Raw genomic sequence first — 19,580 nt, 5'->3', positions numbered from 1 at the left:
GTTTGATAAATCTAAAATTTTAGATTTAAAAAGTTAAAACAATATTTTTGTCTAAAATTTGAAAAAAAAAATTATAATTGTTTTTTTACTTTTTAGAGACTCTGAATCCATAAGTTTGTTTGTATATCTATCATTTATCATTTGAAATTTACTGATTTTATTATTTTATTCTTAAAATATACTACTTGGAAATGTTGAATTCAATTTGCATTATCTCACAAAAAATAGTTTACAATATCAAAATAATATTGAAACAATACAAATAATAAATAATAAATTAATAAATAACACAAGTAAAATTAATAAATTTTTTTTAAATAATTAATAATTATTAAAAATAATTTATAATTAATAATAATTACAAGGGAGAGAGAGAGTGAACGAACAAGAGAGAGAAAGATATATATATATATATATCGAGAGAGAGAGAGAGAGAGAGAGAGAGAGAGAGAGAGTTCTTTGTAATAGACCTATTCATGGGCCAGGTAGCCTGGCACCCCGATCGGGCTTGGTCATGTAATTAGGCCCGCGGGCCTAACCTCGAGTCTAACACAGTAAGCTCGACTGTGTTTTGGGCCGGGTTCGGGATTTGTCAAAAAAGCCCAACTCGAATCAGTACATTATATAAATAATATAATATTTATTGAAATATATATTTATAATTTAATATATATATTTTTTATTCTTTTCTTTATAATTTCTCTCTCTCTCTCTCTCTCTCTCTATTCAGTTGCTTCAATAGTAGTAACAGTATGGGCTAAATTTTGGGCTCGGGCCCAGGCCCGGGCTTCGGGCTTTTTATGAGGACCGGGCTCGGGCTCGGGCTTCGAGGACCAGGTTCGGGCTCGGGCTCGGGCCTTAGAAAAATCTGTTAATACAGAGTGAAAGCCTGGCCCATGAACATGTCTACTTTGTAGGGTTGATTTATTTGGCTTTTTTTTTTGTATTGGCTTATTGGGCATGGTTTTCAAAATCAGACCATAAAAACTGGGAACCGGTTAGGTGACCAATTCCGTTTTACCCCAAAACCATTTCCCAAAAACCGTTGATTTGGTCAGCAAACCACTGACTGGGGTGATTGAACCATTTGAATCATTCAACGGTTTGGTCGAATTTTATTTTTTTGTCAGAACAAGCTGCCCATTCAGTTCAAATGGTCAAACCGTTTGACCCGGGAACCAAACCCCTAACCGGTTTGGCTTTAAAAACCTTGTTATTGGGCTAGTTAAAACCGGAAGGAAAACCACTTGTATATCATACAACCAAAATTCGAAAACCAAAGATGATTTTTTTTTGTAGTGAATTATTCTTTTATTAAAATTCATAAAATTTTCCCTTCCCTATATATATATATATATATATATATATATATATTCGGTTTTTATGAATTCATGTATTTTCTATATTTTCTACTTTTTTATTGAAATATATATATTTTTATTTTTTCTCATTTTCTTTGTTTTTCTACATTTTTACTTTAGATATATATTTTTGAAAATTAGATCATTTTATGTATTTAGAAGCCATATATAAAACTTTTTTTTTGAAAATTTTATCAATTCAAGCAAGATATAGTGACTCTTTTCAGGGTATTTTGGTTAGTGTAAAATCAAATGTTTTCACCTAATGCCAATCTTAATATTTAAAAATGTTGAGATAATGATGATATGAACAATTTCAGCTAGCATTCTATTAAGTAGATGCAACCCTGTCAGAAAATTTAGGAAGGACAGTGCTATTAAACTGCAATTGTCAAAAATGTACAGTGAAAATAAGATATGATATCTGAAAAACTTTTGACCAGTAAACTGGAATCATAAATGTGTAGCCAATCAGATTATCAAAATTCATGGGTGAGTTTTGATTGTTCAAAACTCTTCCCATACCATATCTTTTCAGCATCACAGATTTTCCCTGCAAATACATACAAAATTTATACTCTATCTATTTGTACATTTGAATTTATACTCCTATAAACTGAGATTGTTTTCTTGTAAGGCATAAAGCACAATCACTTATTTAGTTTGGGTCCCGGAGATTGCTCAATTCCATCTGAGCTGTGGATATTATTATTTTCGGAAGCAAAGTAGCAAGTGTTGGAATGCAAAACGATTTCATTTCACACGGCATCAGAAAATACTTCTTTTGCCAAGTGCTTATATGGCATCTATGTATGTTGAATCACCCATTTATTTACGAGTGTTTTTTTTTTTCAATTTACAAGTTTGAATCCTCTACGGCTACTCTATAAACTCCATATGCATAGGTCCCACACACCTCGCGTCAGGTTGACATGGTGTTATCATGATTGACACAATATTCTTCAGTTTCCCTAGAGAATTTTAAGTGTTTACTCACTAAGACTGAAATACTTCCCACTCCCTTGAAAGAGGAGGGAATCCTCCTTTGTCCTTTCCACGTTGTAATATCCACCATGGAAAGGACTAAGGAGCAACTTTCCTTTTATCCTTTATAAAAAAGAAGAAAAAGTGAGCTTTTATTGGATCAATTGGAACAAAATTCAGAGGATACCTTTGCATAACAATGTGCACAAATGTCAAAGACCAAATCACCAAACATGAAAATTCAAAGGCAGCAGTGAATCATTCATTACAATTGCGGATTGGATATAAATTTTATGTGAAAATGACTACAATCATCAGAAAACAAAAAAGGCGAAAAGACGAACAAAAGCAAAAAACAAAACAAAACTAAAACAAAACGCCACAGGCTGCTCTAGAAATATATAGCCTCATTCTTCAAATCCTCCCAGCACTCTCACCGCTCACAAATATGAAATACCACTCTGCCAAGCCTTTTTTTTAACTTATTATGTACAAGCCACTCTGTCCCACCTGGCATGCCAGTAAACTACCCTAACTGGATAGTAGTAGTCCGCTGAACCAAACATGCGGAATCTCTTTGATTTCCCGGCAGCCAATCCAGGACCCAAATATATAGGAATTGGGCATCTCCAATCATGAAGGACTAACCACTGCTATTGTGGTGATTACATATCAACACATCTCCATTATCATAGTGATCACATATCATTCCACCTCTGTGGCTTCAAATTACAAATTCATCTTCAGGGATCACTCAGCTTTCAACCTCAGAATTTCTTTGGCAGTCCTCCTCCGGAAATATGGCATATGCTCCTGCAATACAAAAATAAATCAACTAACAAATTATCTAAATTTCATGCTAAATTCATGCAGGATAACCAGTGAACAAGACTCCAATTAGCATTTTCCCTGTGAAGGAAGCAAGTAGATGTAAGATGTGCAACAGAGATATTTTCACTACCTACAAGTTTTACTATCCATTTCTTTCACTAAAACGTTTATCCTGAACTGGCCCTTGCTGGATGTAACATTTTAACACCTAAGGGTGGGGGCAATCAAATCAACCAAGAAGCGTGGAAGGCTAACAATCTCCGGCAACAAGTTGAAGCATTTTCAAAAGCCCTAGATAAAATATAGGAAAAAATTTAATTACCATTGACTTCAATCTTAAGATGATTTCCTAAACCGAAGCTCAGCTCGGATAAGCACTAATTTAGGAGGCTGCCAATATACTGCTTTTGGCTTTTGTAAGATGGGGCCCGCCAGGAAAGCCTATAAGCACTGTATGGTATAAAATTGAGAGCCCAAATTGATTATTTTTAAGAAACTTACATGGATTTCTGTCGAAGCTTCTTTTAGTGACTTCAATGCAGCTCAGGTAAAGCAACTCAACCAAAGCTCAAGCCCTCCGAAATGGGGCCCAAGAATTCTAGCAATCAGCCAAATATCCAATTATCTTTTCTTTGGATATAGCAAGAAATATAATGAAGCACTCCTATAGCATGCATCCATGCATCAGATGGTCAAAATCATATGATCAACCCAAGATCTTTTGCCAAAAATATCACATGTAGGGTCCAGTAAAGGCATAATTGCATGCAGTAATGTAAACCATGTCAACATTAATCAATAAGAACAGCCTTAGATATGGTGTTCTAGTTTCCTTGTAGATTTCTAATGTGTAATTTTTTCATGGTAATGTGCATGTGGTTGTGAAATGAGCTTTCCTAAATCTACTTCGTTCTGTGAGAGATGGTTACCATTCTGGTCAATGTGGTCCTCTGCTAACCCTAAGGGCTTTTTGACAATGTGACATAAAGCTATTAGAAGGACTTTCGACACCAGAAAATTGTGAGATGAAGAGAAATTACATTTCACAAAATCCCTTAGGGTTTCCACATTTAAATTCCCAGAACATGAAAAAACTCATTAACTACACTAACAACAAGTGTAAATACTGTTTTGTTTTCTCATAGGATAAACATGACACTTTTATTTCACAACCTGCCCCTCTATCTATAAGACAGCTTTCTACCTAGTTCCACTCAACCATGCAGTGCAAAGCCACAAAGTGACAATCGTGGTGTTTGGTATGGCTTCCATTTATTTGATAAATGGTGCCATGTCATCACCAAATCAACATTTGTCCCATCATGCTGATTCGTACACATAGGTATTGATAAAAGTTGGTCTTGATTTATGTGTGCGCCAACTGTTGGGGGAAGCTTAATTTTAACACCTCCCTCAACAGTTAAGTGTTTATTCACTGTTCCACTAATGTGGCGCCTAGTGGTGTCTAGTTGTCAACAAATCTCAGAAAAACATTTACCAACCACTTTTTCTCAGTTTTGAAGACAAATCAAGTACAAACGTTTATTTAATAAACGGAAGCCATGCCAAACATATACAATATCTTGGCTTTCACAAGGGGCAGAATACTGGCTAGAAGGGTACTGCAGACCAGGGCAATTAAGAAAGTTTCCTAGGTTATCTATGAAATCTATTTATTTAATTAAGATTTGGGGATTAGTTCAGGTACATTGCAGACCACTATCAGAATGAAGCTTTCCATAAAGCTGTGGACAAGGAAAACAAGAATTTGAGGCACCAACATGCTGACGTGTGAAATTCCTGGATGGTATAAACCTCTTTCCTAAATGACCATAGGAAACTTATAGTTTATTACTTATAAATTATAATATACATGACACAAACTCACCCATACATCCATGTATTAAACTAAAAGCAAATTACCTGCTTGAAACACAGTCCTAAATCTCTGCTATAGAAGTCAGCATATTTGATCATGAACACGCCACAGTCCCACCTGAAATGGAGCAGAAAAGCTTTACTCAGACACCCTGGTAAGCAGATAGAAGCAAGGCTCAACAATTTTGTCATGTATTGGCCGATATGTATCATATTGGTGGGTGACCAATATGCCAAAAATTAAAACACTGTCTAAGCAATACAGTCAATAAAAAATGCAATGTTTATGAGCAAGTAGAAATGATTTCAAGAAAGTAGCATCAAAACTGATATAGTCAACCAAAAACGCTCAATATCAAATTTATATTTATATCTATACTACTATTAAAAGTAGTAATGACGTGAAAATTTTGACTATAATACCCCCCTATCTTTGAATTTGGACCCTCTCTAATTCTGAGGGCATTCCAACTACAACTTTTCACTTCATTTAATTCCCTCTCATTAACTCTTATGTTTAAAGTAATAACTCCCATTCTCTCTCACTGAATCCCATATCTAAAGTATTACCTCGTCAATAAATTCTATGAATTAGATATAAACTCAATACTTTTAATAATATAAAACCCAAGCCCCTATATTTGAATTTGGTCCCTCTCTAATTCTGAGGGGATTCCAACTACTATGTTTCATTGTAAAAAAAAAAAAAAAAAAAACATTTGGGCACATCTCTAATATTAAATATTCATCATATTAAACAAAAATAAGTGTGATAAATAAGATCACATCATCTAAAATTGTCACAAACCAAAAGTTCACATTTGCTAGTAAAAAACATTTGGGCACATCTCTAATTGACCCATGTTTTCTCCTAAAATACTCTCTTAATTACTTTCTATTCATTCGTGTGGGTCAGTTAGAAAGAGGCAACTTGGACTATTTACGGGTATAACATACAAACATCATACATTTATACCTGATAAACCTAAGGAAATAAGGAAGAATGTTGTGGATTGCTTTCCAAGGTGCTGCCAAAGTAGCCCGAAGTGATACAGCAGCATCCTAACCACTCTCCAATCTCCCATGGATACTGCCGACCAGTGTTTTAAAAGGCGTGGGAGGCGTACACCTGGAGGCACTCCCAAAACGCCCTGAGGCGTATGCCAGAGGCGCTGACACCCTCTTAGGCGTACGCCTCATGTGCTTTTTTCATGAGGCATGCTAGAGGCGTACGCCTCATGCACATCTTATATAAAAAGACAAAAAAAAAAAGAAAAAAGAAAAAAAAAAGGAAAGGAAAGAAAAAGAAAAAGAAAAAGAAAGAGAAGAAAAAAAGAGAAAAAATGTGATCCCCACTTCCTCTTCCTCCTCCTCCCCTTCCTCCACCTAACCCCCCTCCTCTTAAGGAGGCATAAGCCTCCTTATGTTCGGGAGGCTTACACCTCTTGTGTTTTGAATTACGCGTCATGCCTCTAGGTAGTGGAATGCCTCGTGTCACGCCTCCATGTTTTAAAACATTGCTGCTCACCACCTCATGCCATAAGCTATCCCTCTCTAAAGGCCATCCCCATAACCACTTCCCTAATAGAGCCATATTCTTCTTTCTCACATTCCCAATTCCTAAGCCACCCTATTTCTCTTCTCCTAAAATTTCTCCTAAACCATCTTCCCCATCTAAGCCTTCCTCCTAAAACACCTCCTAAACTATCTTGCATGCCCAATAAACCATCTAATTCTAATGTCTCTCTCTATCTATTTCTATCTCTATCTCTCTCGGCCTTCCATATACATGCGTTTAAGTTTTCATCAATGTACTAAAATATTAATGTTTAAATTCAAACTTAAATATTGAAATAAGATGTGTAAAGAATAAATGTAAAGTAATAAAATTTAATAATTAAGTAAAAATATTATTATCATTATAAATAAAATTTTATTCTAATAGTTATAAAATCCATCTCCCACTCCATGGGATGTTTTTGGCCCCACACATCACTATTTGTATTGACGTTGAAGCACTATTATGTTCAATTGAGGGAACACTATCGCAAGAAGATGGGTCAATTAGATAAGTCTAATAGATTACCCCAATTTATTTAGTTATCAATTCGAATATATCTTGATTGATCCATTTCAGTTTGCCAAATCTGTAATATAAATTTTTAGAAAGTAAATCTTGAAAATAAATATTAGTAAAATTATTAATTTCATGATTAACTAACATGGCTTGTTAAAATATTAATTAAAATTTCAATAATATATTCTTTTGTTATATTTTCAGAAAATTTCTGTTAAAAATCAACTATTTTTTTCTATAAAATATATTAAATTTTCACTACTAGTATTTCAGTATATTGCATTTGCATTCTTTTACTATTTAAGATTATTACAGAAAAGGCAATCACTTTGGAATACTTTGCTGTTCTTTTTTCTAAGATTAATTGAAAAAAGTGTAAGAAATCAGACTTTGAAGCAATCTAAGATATGCTTTTATAGGCATTAATTTCTTAATAAGGTATGCTTTTCTATACAATTTGGAACTATATTACAAACAAGTTATGTTGTCATGAAACTTCTCGCAAATTAAAAAGGAAACAATTATTGACCTTACGAATAACCATTTTACAGCTAGCTACAGTATGACTCAAAACAAAAAGCACACAAAAAAGGAAAAAATAATTAATTTCATGCATACCCATTTTCTTGTTTAGGAAGGTCATCAACATATTCATGCTTCCAAGAACTTACGTCAATGCCTTCTCCACTTTTGTCATTTACTTCATCCACATAGTACCTAGCCTGAAAAATTAAAACAACAATAGAGTAGAGTATATTTATCATTTTGGTTTTTGAAGATAAGTATGCTCATTCATCCTTGCAAACTCATAGCACATCACAAAGTTTAATTTAGACAAATTAAATTATCAAGGATTTTTCATTACAAGTCTAAAACTTGTTGCGCTTTTAGCCTATGCAGATCTAACTTCCTTAAAATCAGAAGTTGAATTTTTGTTTACATGTATGCAGTTCATGAGTGAGTTTTTTTTTTTTTTTATCAGCAACTCAGAAAAGATTTCATTAATTAGAAAAATCAGGTTACAACATGAAGTTGTGAAATATGCAGTTAGCCTAATTCATATCAAACAGAATGCTCTACCCTGTTAACACAGGGCAGGAAAAAGTTGCACTTAGCCTAATGCATACGTACAGATGACTAGATGAGTACCATGAGAATGCTCTACCCTGTTAACACAGTTTCCTTTGTTCTCAATTTAATCTTCTTTTTTTTCACTCCAGTAGGATTCCTTACAACAAAGAAAGATACCATATTAATATATATTATATGGTTTGCCAATTTATCTACATGTAATGTTTTGGGCGTGCTCTTTGACTTTTAAAATGTCTCTATCTCCATCTATTGATCTTAAATGCATGTATGAATGTAAACATGTATACACATGATGACATGAATACATGCACACATATGTTATATATGTAGCAACTACATTATTAAAGTATTAAGCCTACAATAATTCTAATTTGAGGTCAATATGTTTTTGATAATTAAAGAAATTTATTGAAGCAGAAAAGCAACAAACCAATACATAGGGGATAAGGATTAGCCCTTAACCCATAAAATAGCCAGCCCTCCTAAATAAAAATGATAGAATCCCACTTATTACAAAAATTTGAAACTGAACCCATACAAGTTCCTTAAGGACAAGAGATGACAAGGATGTTATTCTTTTAATTAAACCAATCAAACAGTGCAGCTTAGTTCTTTGTCCTTCAAAACTTATTCAGTTCCACTCTATCCAAATACACCAAAAGATAGTGAAAGGAGATGAGGTTCCACAAGATGCTTCCCTTTTTGCTAAATCCAATTGACTGGCCATGAGTCCACTAAACACAGTAGGACTACGTCAACAGGGATGACCCATTGATAGTCAAATAAATTGATAAAATGCCACCAAATAGAGGAATGAGGAAGAGGAACTACAATGAATAAGGAGATGCCAAACTGATTCTGAGGTGTAGTTGCAGAACATGCAACCATTTGTCAAAGCTTTTTCTCTTGCAATCAAGTTGTCAATGGTGTAGTTTACTGAATGGAGTAGAATAGTGTGTAAGACTGCAGAGATATCAGATCAAATCGGATATACATAGATCCAGATTTGATTCATTCATATTCACATTCAAATTGAACCCATCTTTTGGATTTATACTGGAACCAAATCAAATTCAGATTGAATCGGATATTGAATGGTATTAATAAACTAGACTAAAAGTGATAAAAATATTATATATTATATTATATAAATAAAATCAACTAAAATGTTTTTTTGCCACATAAAAAAACTATATTACTCCAGGTGGTCAAAAAATATATACAAGCCGTCTTCTAAGTTCTAACCACATGGGAGGATGATCAAACCAACAAAATGAATTAAAAATAACATGTATAAAACTTGAACCTATGACACTAGCAAAGATACAACGTTCAAATCAATTTTACTAATGGAAACAATAGTATATATAAGATTCAGCTTACAAAATGATAATCCTTGGAAAGACATTTCTTCTTATAGCCAATTTTTATTTCCCTTCATAAGATTCAGCTTAGGGTATGGTAATTGTATTAAATTCTGGACTGATCTCTAGCTGAGCCAACAACCTCATTGTCTTCCCTACCCTAATCTCTATTGCCTTTCTTTGAACAAGGAAATTGTGGTTTCCTTGCTTTTGTCTAGAGGAGAACAGGGTCTCTCATACAATTTCAATGTCCAAAGAGCATTGACTGATAGTGAGCCCAAAATATCCTCTCTCCTCAATATCTTCCTTGCCCCTCTAATCCCAGACAAGTGCATTTGGTCCCCATTTTCAAATGGTCTGCTTTCTATTATGTCCTACTTACCACAAGTTGGTGGTGGTCTCCTCTATCTCATCCTTCCCGGTCAAAAAGATTTGGCTGCCCATGGCCCCTCCTAGAGTCTCTTTTTTTACTTGGAAGGCTGCTTGCAAAGGGATTAACACCTATGATAGATTTTTCGGAAAGAGTGGCAGCTGTATGAAGGTGCAGTTTATGGCAGCATTTCCTGGATCTCTTTCATAGAAACAACTTCTGCTAGGCTCCCCCTAATTCTATTTGTGACTTGTTTAATCATTAGCCAGATGTAGATTGGGGAATGGGGGCTCTCTATTTGACAAAGCTATTATTCATGCTGTGATGTGGGTCATCTAAGAGGGGGAAAAAACAAAAGAATTATTAAGAACAAAAATATTTTTCTTGATGAACTGAAAGAAAGGATGCTTTTTTAATCACCTCTTGGATGCTAGACCATAAGGCATATAGAGGTATTTGACAATGTTGTAAGACATGGACCAGACTGGATGGTTGGACCATAAAACTTGGGAATTGGAAGCTGCTCTGGTTTTTCTAATATCCCAAATTTTCAGATTTCTGAAAACCAACAACACCAATCAAAACCCAGTGGAACCATTGAAAACCAGATGCATTTTAACGACCCAGCTAGTTTTAAATGATCTGTTTGGGACACTAATCGCTACAAACTTTAAAATACATATACAGATGAAACGCCTCTGCAAACATACCAGTACTTTTAGCACCTGGCTATCCGTGCCTTTAAGTGAATCAAGATACTGGAACTTTTCATCCTTTTTGTTGATAACTGCTAGGCACCAATGTATCTCTTTGTGTATTGGAACAAATATCTGCAAGTATATTAACAAAACCAATATAAAGATTATTTCCATGTAAAACAAGTTAAGTAAATACTCATAAAGCATTCAGAAGGGTAACGACAACTTTACTTTGTCACACTCAATAAGGCCGTACCCTATCTTCCTCTGAGTAGTCCATCTTCTAACAGCCTTGAAATCATAACCACTCCTCCCACTAATCAACTAGACCATAGAACCAGTAATAGAAAAAGAAAAGAGTAACAGTAAAATATCAATAAGCTTTATTAATTGCAATCAGCCTAAAGTATTAAAATAGAAGTCAGTAATATAATAACAAAAGTTATAATCACAATATAAATGGTTATCCACAGGGGCAGAGCCAGGGAGACTGAGGGGAGCCTTGGTCCCCACCTCAATGCCTCAAAATTTCCCATAATCCCCACTTCTATTATTAGTATAATAGACCAATGGTTGTTATAGTCACCCCTCCCCCCCCCCCCCAAAAAAAAAGGCCCCACCCCCCTGGTTATCCAAGCAATTTAGCCTGGATTATTCAGAATCAACGTGTCAGGGAGCTCCATTCGTCAGGATGAAGGGGGGATTAGCAGAAGAAGCCTACACACTTGAGGAGATCATACAAAGAAGTGTCTGCTATTAAACAATAGAATATCTTGTAAATTGCCACTAACACTAGTAGAAAATGCTATCAGTAAATGCAATTTTCTAGCTTACTTGCACAGAAACTCTCTAGATTAGTAATGCTTGGTGCATCTTGACCATCTAACCAAGGATCCTAATAGTGGAGTAATGGCAATATGGTATGGTATGGGAAGCGTCCCTTGAACACAGCTGTATAACCTTTTGAAGGTGTATTTGGAGAACTATTTCAAAAAACAGTGTTGTTAGTTGCATCCTTGAATACTAGTTAGTAAGCATATCACAATAATGACAGCTATGTCAAACAAGCAATAGAGTAGAGGAAAATGAAGAACTTCAACTAAGAACCTCTGTTGCATTAGAATGCATATGCCAGCACTGATATTTGAACACAGCTGTATAACCTTTTGAAGGTGTATTTGGAGAACTATTTCAAAAAACAGTGTTGTTAGTTGCATCCTTGAATACTAGTTAGTAAGCATATCACAATAATGACAGCTATGTCAAACAAGCAATAGAGTAGAGGAAAATGAAGAACTTCAACTAAGAACCTCTGTTGCATTAGAATGCATATGCCAGCACTGATATTTGATCCATTTAAAATAATCCATGCAGCATAGTCTCCAAACATGTTGACAAGCCATACAATGTTCATGTGAAAAATTAATTAAGTAGAAACTAATTCTAAAACAACTTAAACATAATTAAGACGAAAAAAAAGACAGAGTAGATTATGGAAAATAGAAGCCAACCTTTTTATAGAAGAATGTGTTGAAAAAATGGCATTTCAAAAACTTCTTTGGTTCTCTTTTTTCCCTCTCTTTTAGTAATTCGAGGTACACGTTTATGACCTATTAATAGAATGCAGAAGGAAAAGAGTATCAATCAAATAGCATGAAAACTTGAATACAATTTCTAAAACGTGTCAAATCAGATAATTACAGGAAGACACATAAATAAAAACTTAAAAGGGAAAAAGAAAACCTCATCATTCAGCCAGGCACCCGGCCCTAAGCATTGCAAAATTTCTCCAGTAATCTGAATATTAGAATTCTCATGAGTAACTAATACTTTCCTCCTGCACAAGTAGAAATAAATACAATATCACTACCTAAAAACATGATGTATGACAAAATAATAATACCATATACATCAGAGTTATACCTATTGGAGGGGGAAAACGCACGATCAATCTCAGCCTCTTCCTCTTCAGTAAGAGGAAGAAAAGGCTCCTGAGGTATATCCTGAAAATTACTTAACGAATATTTAGGTGCAACAAGACAATAAATCAAAACAATAATTAGAAGAACAAATTATCAAACAAGTTATACCTCTGATTTCTTTGGTAGACGAAGTAATGATAAGGCCGCTAACTTTTTCTCGTTTAATTGGATCTCAAAGCCTAAAAAACTCAATCTGGAATTCCTTTTCTCAGCAGACTTGTGCAATTTTTTATGAGGAAGCTCCCCCAGCTCCTCCACTCCATGGCTTACAACTAGAGGCTCCATCTTTTCTGCTTCGTCCACTTTTGGAGTAAGATTGGTCATATTAGATACTGCCGATGAGGACTGCTGGAGCTTATAACTTGGAAGCTTTGCATAGGCGTCTCGCAGAAATACATCTCCACTGGTCTCACGAGACAACAGGTCCGAACCAACAGAGCGTCTTCCTCGCCCATTATCCAATATCTCAAGTTCTTCGATCCTCGAATCTTCGGAAGTGACATCCTTGGAACATTCTGGTTCCAGGATGAGCACTTCCTTGTCCTTCCTAAGAAACTGAAGAAAATCCATTGCATTGCTTTTCGCTTTCTCTAATCCACGGGACAGAAAACCCCCCATCTCGTCAATGGACTCCTGATTCGTGCTATCTCGGCCACCCACTATCGAGAATTCCCTACCAGAACTTGTTGAATGAAGACCAAACTTGGGCTTCCTACAAGGAGCATGAACTTCCCTCCGGAAACCCTGACTCAATTGCGGGTACTGCTTGATTCTAGACGCTAAAGTAACTAGACTCGTCGAAGATAAGGGCCGGTCTGGACTAAGACGCATAGATGAAATTCTGGGCTTCTTCGAGATGTGAAGATCGTCACGGCACTCGGAATCCGGAGTATACGGAGATGAGGAAGGATAGCTCAAGCTGAAATAACCATCGCCACGCTTACGATTAGTCGTCAGAGCACCCATGACCGCTTTTCGAAGCTGTGCCCGTCACCCTAGAAACCCCAGAAATCAATCCCATAGACAAACCAGCATCCCATCAAAATAACCAGGATAAAGAAAATAGACAAAGAAATATGAAACTTCGTTGGCAATTGAAACCCTAGACAATACCAGAATGCGAAAGCTGAAGCGAAAAAAAAAAAATACCAGAATGCGAAAGAAGTAGGTATTTTGATATACAGTACAGCGGAATAGAACAAAAACAACTGGAGATTTCCTGATTAGATTTGGGGCAAACACATGAACTAGAGAACTTCTTCAGGAATCGAACTCCGACAATGCATTTCGAGAGGATGCATTGTGAAAATAAATAAACGATTTCATTGGAAATTTGACACTGAAATGACAGAATTGAGCAAGCAAGAACGGCTAGTTTTGAGAATTCGTGAAATCTAGGGCACAGGGAGCGCGTCCACCACAGGAAGGAGAGAGAGAGAGAAGAGAGAGAGAGAGAGAGAGAGATTCACGGTGCGTTCCCGCCTCGGAGGGGATTGCCGGATTGGGAAGTGGGAGAAGGATACCACCGTTCGTTCGTACGTACAGTGGAGTGGAAGTCTACACTTCGCCCCTATTGGGCCAAATTAGAGGTGATCATAAGTCGGGCCCAGACCCAGTCTATCACATGGTACAGTGGCTCTTATATAAGCCCGATCCGTTCTCAGCCCACTTAGGCTGGCACTTTCAGGCCGGACTCCGGAGCTGGCAATAATCACCATTAGACCCAAGCTATTTCCCCTCCCCAATTGCCATGACGTTCTAATAGACCGGGCAAAAACTCGATCCAACCCAAAAAAAATAGGGTTAGCGTTTCATAATTTTTTTTTTTATAAATCAAATAAATAAATATTAAACAAACATATTAGATTTTTTACCATTGATCGGGGTTCAAGGTGGGGATGATAAATTATGATATGCAAGTAGGATGACCGGGTCAGGGTAGGGAAAATTCAAGGATCCCCATATGGGGTAGGGACAGAGTGAGGCATTTGAGTTTAGAATTGGGAATAGCATACAAAACCCGGCCTCACCTTGCCCCGTTGCCATTCCTAAAATAAACTAAAACTATAGGGAAGATCCCCACCAATAACAGTGATCATCAAAACATTTGGCTTTTTATGCTACTACATGAGAAGCTGGTAAATTTTCTAGAAATATAATTACATTTAGACTATGTTTTGGTTTGAAGGAAAAGGTAGAGAAAGGAATGGAAAGGCAAGGAAAAGGGATTATAGTAAATAAGGGCAACTTTTGGGCCATAATATCAATAAAAGTAATATTTAAAAAAAAATAAAATAAAATAAGTTGACTTTTTAAAAATAATATCAATTTAGGGCAAAAACACTATTCATCTTCTTCCTCTTTCAATCCATTCATCAACATTGCCATCCTTTGCCACCCGCCGCCGCTTCTGGCAATGCCTCCGCCTATCTCCGTCTCTGCCTCCGACAACGTTGTCGGAGGTGGGCAAAGGCAGAGGCGGCGGTGGTGATGCTAGTGGTCATTCCTCAGCCCAACGCCGCCACCTCCGCCTCCACCTCTAGCAGCGTTGCCGAAGGTGGTGGCGTTGGGCAGAGGAATGACCACCAACGCCGTCGCTGCCGCCTCTGCCTCTACCTCCGCCCACCTCCGACAATGTTGTTGGAGGCGGAGGCGAAGGTGGGTGGAGATAGGTAGAGGCGTTACTGGAAGTGGCGGTGGGCGGCAACACTAATGAATGGATTGCAAGAAGAAGAAAATGATCAATACTTTTGCCCTTAATTGATATTATTTTTAAAAAGTTAACCTATTTTTTGAATTTTTTTTAAAAGTATTGCTTTTATTGATATTAGGGCCCTAAAGTTGCCTTTGTCTGTTATATTCCCAAACTAATACAAAGGTGGTAAAGTTTTCTTTACCTTCCCTTTTTTTTCTTACATTTTCCTTCAAACCAAACATAACCTTAAGGTTCAAAAAAAATCATTTGGTTATTAAGTCTATTAAACTTCCAATGTAGCTTCTTCCCTTAGAATGTATGGATTGCATGTATATGCCACTTTCATCATAAAATATAGCTCCTTCAACCACTATCTAGAGAAAAAACCAAGGCTTAATATATCACCATCAATCCAAAAATTCTTTATTGTTATTATAGATACAGAAACCATATGAGCCATATAAAGCATCATCCTTGATGAAGGTACCAGCATCACATTGAATTGAATAATAATTTCATCACCTTCAGCATTCATATTCATATCGATTAAAATTCGATTAGAGGTATGCTCTATACTATCCTCATTATTCCCCATCACTCCATTCAAGACAGGAATTCACCAAAGACACCACCCAATTAACAATCTAATAAATATTTTGGACTGAATTGATCCAATCCAATATGTCTTGTTGGTCTATTGAATCCATCCAAATTGATTTTGGACTAAACGGGGTCCGATCCAAAATCGGTCCATTGACACCCTTAGTCTCATCTCATTGAACTCACTAAACATCAAGCTTGAAATTTGAATTCATAAAAAAAGATCAAATACTGAGATACCAAATGAGACCATTCCACATTAATGCCTTCAACAATCAAGTCCATTTTTGAAACTAAGAATTTCCCAATCAATCTCCACATAAACAAGTTTGAATTTGGGGGATTGGTCTAAAAAGACATGATTTGTACGCCATTCATTTTCTAGAAATTGTTTTACTGTAAATTTTCCATTATGACTCCCTATCCATATCTAAACATCTTCTTGCCTATTTCTCATAGTAGTTGTACCCAAAATTGACTCCCCCTCTCCTCTACCATACACATTTGTGATCATTTGCCTAATTCAAACTCCTAAACTGTCCTGAATTAGGTCTTGAACCATCAACTTGCTACTTTTTTCTATAGGTCCGATAAGAGTTCTATATATCTTTACTCGTTCCAAACATTAAGATTCGAATGATTATTCATTTGAAAATCGAAACCGGATTCAGTGAGTGCAAAGCCCATTCGAACAGCCATTATAGCCTTGCATTGGGAATATCTCTCCATGAAATAAAGCACAGAAGTATGGAGATGTTCCCGATGTAAGGCTGTATAGGCTGTTCGAACGGTGTACGAATAGGCCTTGCACTAACTGAATCCGATGTCTTGAACACCAACCTTACTAAAAAAAAATATTTGTAAGGGCCTTGGCAATTCCTTTACAAATAGGGGATGCATATCACAAAACTTTTAAAGGAAATTTAGGGTCCGTTTGGTTCGAGGGAATAAGAGCCTGGAATCGGAATCGGAATGAGCAATTCCCATTGTTTGATTGACACCCATTCCCATTCTAGGCGGAACGGGATTCCCCCATACGGGGGAATGTTGCCGTTGTTGCCGCCAATATCATCTCGAACGAGGTAAGACCACTGCCAACCATCCTTCTTCCTCTCCTCCTCCTATTTCTTCTTCTTCTGCTTCTTCCAAATCAACTGGCCCTCTTCTTACTTCTTCTCCTCCTCCTCCTAATATGGTGGTTCGTTTTACAGATCCACCCCTTTTTTTGATTTGGATCCACCCTTGCTCTGATTCATTTTGCAAATCTGCCCTGCTCTGTTCATTTTACAATCCTGCCTCTTGTTTTGGTGAGACATAACTTGCTCTGTAATTTCTTCTTTAAGTTACATAATTAGATAACTTCTAGACATTTTACATTTCTGCATAGTTAAACCCAATAAAGATTTCACATCACAACATCTACATCTAATTAGTTCATCATCAACGTTGGTAGCAACAACTACATCAACAATTATCTTATCTCCATTGTTAACAACAAACAACTACCCAAAAAATAAAAAAGCATATCAGTCTACAATTACAAGTAGTAGTATTTGGCATTTGGGTTTTGATAGGATCACCTTACCTAATAGTTCTAATCCAGTTTTTATATAGAATTGATAAGAGAAAAAAAAAAACAAAAAACAGTTTTGTCATATACATTTGATTTTACTCATTTGTCAAACCGTTATCCAAAAGAGGGATTATAAGTGATTGGATTTGTTGAGTCTAAGCCAAGTTTCAGTTCATAGTCAGAGATAAAGCAATGATCCAATGGTGGGAAAAAGCTCAAACGATTTCATTACCTTTGAATACATTTATATATTGAGTGAATAGAAAAGAATAAGAAAATAAAGAAATAATCTCTTGGTTACAGTATGTTATTTTAGAGCCAATTGATCACTTAGCTTGCTAATATTATGAAGATTTGATGAAGATCTTGATGGGATCATAGCTGATCTATAATTCAAAGCTACACAAACTGAATCTGTGCTACTTGTAGCAAGTACTGTTGCATTCACCAGTGTCATGCATGAAGACGGTGTTGAGGTGGGCTTAACAAGAGATATGCCAAACCCAGAACATCAAAATAGTTGCAGGAAAGTGAATGAGTGTGAAAATGTATTGTTATTAGCTGTGGTATAACTTTCACCAGCAAAAACAAAAAACAAAAAGAAAGAAAGAAAACAACAACAGGAAAAAAAAAATCCAAGACAAGATACCACATGAAACCCTTCCCTTCTACATGTGGCTCTTATAGTGAATGACAGGATGCCACATAGAATCCTTCTCTTCACAACCATGTTGCTGTGAACAATGATGAAGATCATTAGCATTTGCTCCAGGGAATAAATCCCTGGAATTATGGGAGGAATTTATTCCATATATCTCGATGGTCAATAGATTTTTTTTCAGTCTTATTAACACATACGCCCATCCCTCCTATCTTGTTTCCATGGTGTCCATATAGTTTAGAAATGGACCTTTGCATCTCTTGCCTTCATGGTGTTTTGTCTATGCAAAAAAATGCATTGTTTAGTTTCATTTTTATTTTCCTTTCTCCTTGATGGCGCCTTTTTTTTCATAATTTATTAATTTATTGTAATATTTTTTTGGTTGCTGCTATGTCTATGTAATGGATTGGGTCCATATCAATGCGTCCATTTAGTTTAAAGATGGCCCACACCAAAATGCAAAAAACAACATGAATAAAGAACCACTCCCATTTGTTTTTAGTTTTCCGACCTTCCAAAAGGATGGTCACACATGCAATGGTTAAGATCATTTGATTGCAAACTTGAACATCATCCTCATATATTAGAAAATTCCTTGATGAAGGCCAGTAAAATGCTACTCCTGATTAACTAATTCCCCTCCTCTGTGCAACATTTTTTGGTAGAGCAAGTGTTGCCATTTAGACAGTTTTTTGATAATACCTTAAAGAAATGTTCCTACTATTTCCTTCCTTCCAAGGAAACAGAAAATAGTTGGTTTCTGAATTTCTGTACTGCAGGTTTATAAGTTATTTGTATTGCTTTTGCAGTATTGACATTAGTTCATTAAAATCATTTTTATGTGGAAGACAAAGCCCCACTCTTATTTTGGAGTCAACTAACATGCTTTGCATGCTTTGCATGCTTTTATCAATGGACAACTTGCAGTACTGAAATGTTGCTTGATTATTTGTTAGATCCTTTTTTCATTCTGCCCTTCCTTGAGACAAGGGAAAACATGAGATTTATGTTTAGAGGAAAGGTCAACCTGCAGGTCGGAATCAATAAAATTGCTCTCCTCAGTGTTTGGCTGTTATTGGCAAGGATATAATGGCTCAGTGTTCGACTGTATAATGATGTCTTTGAGTTGAATTGTCTCGGCTACCAAAACGGATTCTGATTATCATTCATTTTTCATATTTTCTCCATATATGCTTGTTAGTAGGTTGTCAATGTGTGTTTGTTGAAAATATATAATAAATGGGTTGTTTTGAGATTTTTTTAACAGGGGTAGAATTGAAAATTTTGGTTGATGCCGATTCCAGTTTCTAGTTGAACCAAACAGCAACAATCAGAATCAGATTCCAATTCCTGATTGAACCAAACTGGTATCAGGAATAGGTGATTCCGATTCCAATTCCGATTCCAGTCCAGC

The 19,580-nt window shown here is 36.0% G+C and overlaps 1 protein-coding gene and 1 long non-coding RNA gene across 5 annotated transcripts; one reads left to right on the top strand and one right to left on the bottom strand.

The window, feature by feature from the left end:
- Positions 1-2,557: 2,557 nt before the first annotated feature.
- Positions 2,558-14,251, bottom strand: LOC148867512 (ubiquitin-like-specific protease ESD4). 2 transcript variants are annotated; one of them, XR_016110354.1, is made up of 10 exons: positions 12,746-14,251; positions 12,579-12,658; positions 12,399-12,492; positions 12,167-12,265; positions 10,887-10,979; positions 10,668-10,787; positions 7,750-7,853; positions 5,100-5,172; positions 3,678-3,774; positions 2,558-3,158 (listed from the first exon to the last, which is right to left on the bottom strand). XR_016110354.1 is itself a non-coding variant. In XM_088979788.1 (9 exons), exons 1-9 carry the CDS (start codon positions 13,601-13,603, stop codon positions 3,096-3,098), a joined length of 1,584 nt encoding a protein of 527 aa, XP_088835914.1. In that variant the 5' UTR covers positions 13,604-14,251; the 3' UTR covers positions 2,558-3,095. The 2 variants fall into 2 exon arrangements, 1 of the variants encoding a protein (XP_088835914.1); XM_088979788.1 differs by lacking the exon at positions 3,678-3,774.
- A 2,342-nt stretch (positions 14,252-16,593) lies between these two features.
- Positions 16,594-19,357, top strand: LOC148867511 (uncharacterized). 3 transcript variants are annotated; one of them, XR_016109266.1, is made up of 3 exons: positions 16,594-17,014; positions 17,144-17,239; positions 19,123-19,357. It is a non-coding gene; the product is annotated as an uncharacterized LOC148867511 (long non-coding RNA). The 3 variants fall into 3 exon arrangements; XR_016109268.1 differs by having other exon boundaries at positions 19,094-19,357; XR_016109267.1 differs by lacking the exon at positions 19,123-19,357 and adding an exon at positions 18,976-19,083.
- The last annotated feature ends 223 nt before the right edge of the window (positions 19,358-19,580 follow it).

This window comes from Nelumbo lutea, chromosome 3 (assembly GCF_056320005.1).
Source record: "Nelumbo lutea isolate HS-2025 chromosome 3, American lotus-T2T, whole genome shotgun sequence".
NCBI lineage: Eukaryota > Viridiplantae > Streptophyta > Magnoliopsida > Proteales > Nelumbonaceae > Nelumbo > Nelumbo lutea.
Note: the sequence above shows the minus strand (reverse complement) of the source record. Positions and strands in the feature narration are given on the sequence as shown.

Coding starts and splice junctions, on each gene's coding strand:
- LOC148867512 (XM_088979788.1), bottom strand. CDS start 13,603: ATGGGTGCTCTGACGACTAATCGTAAGCGTGGCGATGGTTATTTCAGC. Junction 12,659..12,745: donor GTCTACCAAAGAAATCAGAG/GTATAACTTGTT, acceptor AGTAATTTTCAG/GATATACCTCAGGAGCCTTT. Junction 5,173..7,749: donor CTTCCTAAACAAGAAAATGG/GTATGCATGAAA, acceptor GCTCCATTTCAG/GTGGGACTGTGGCGTGTTCA.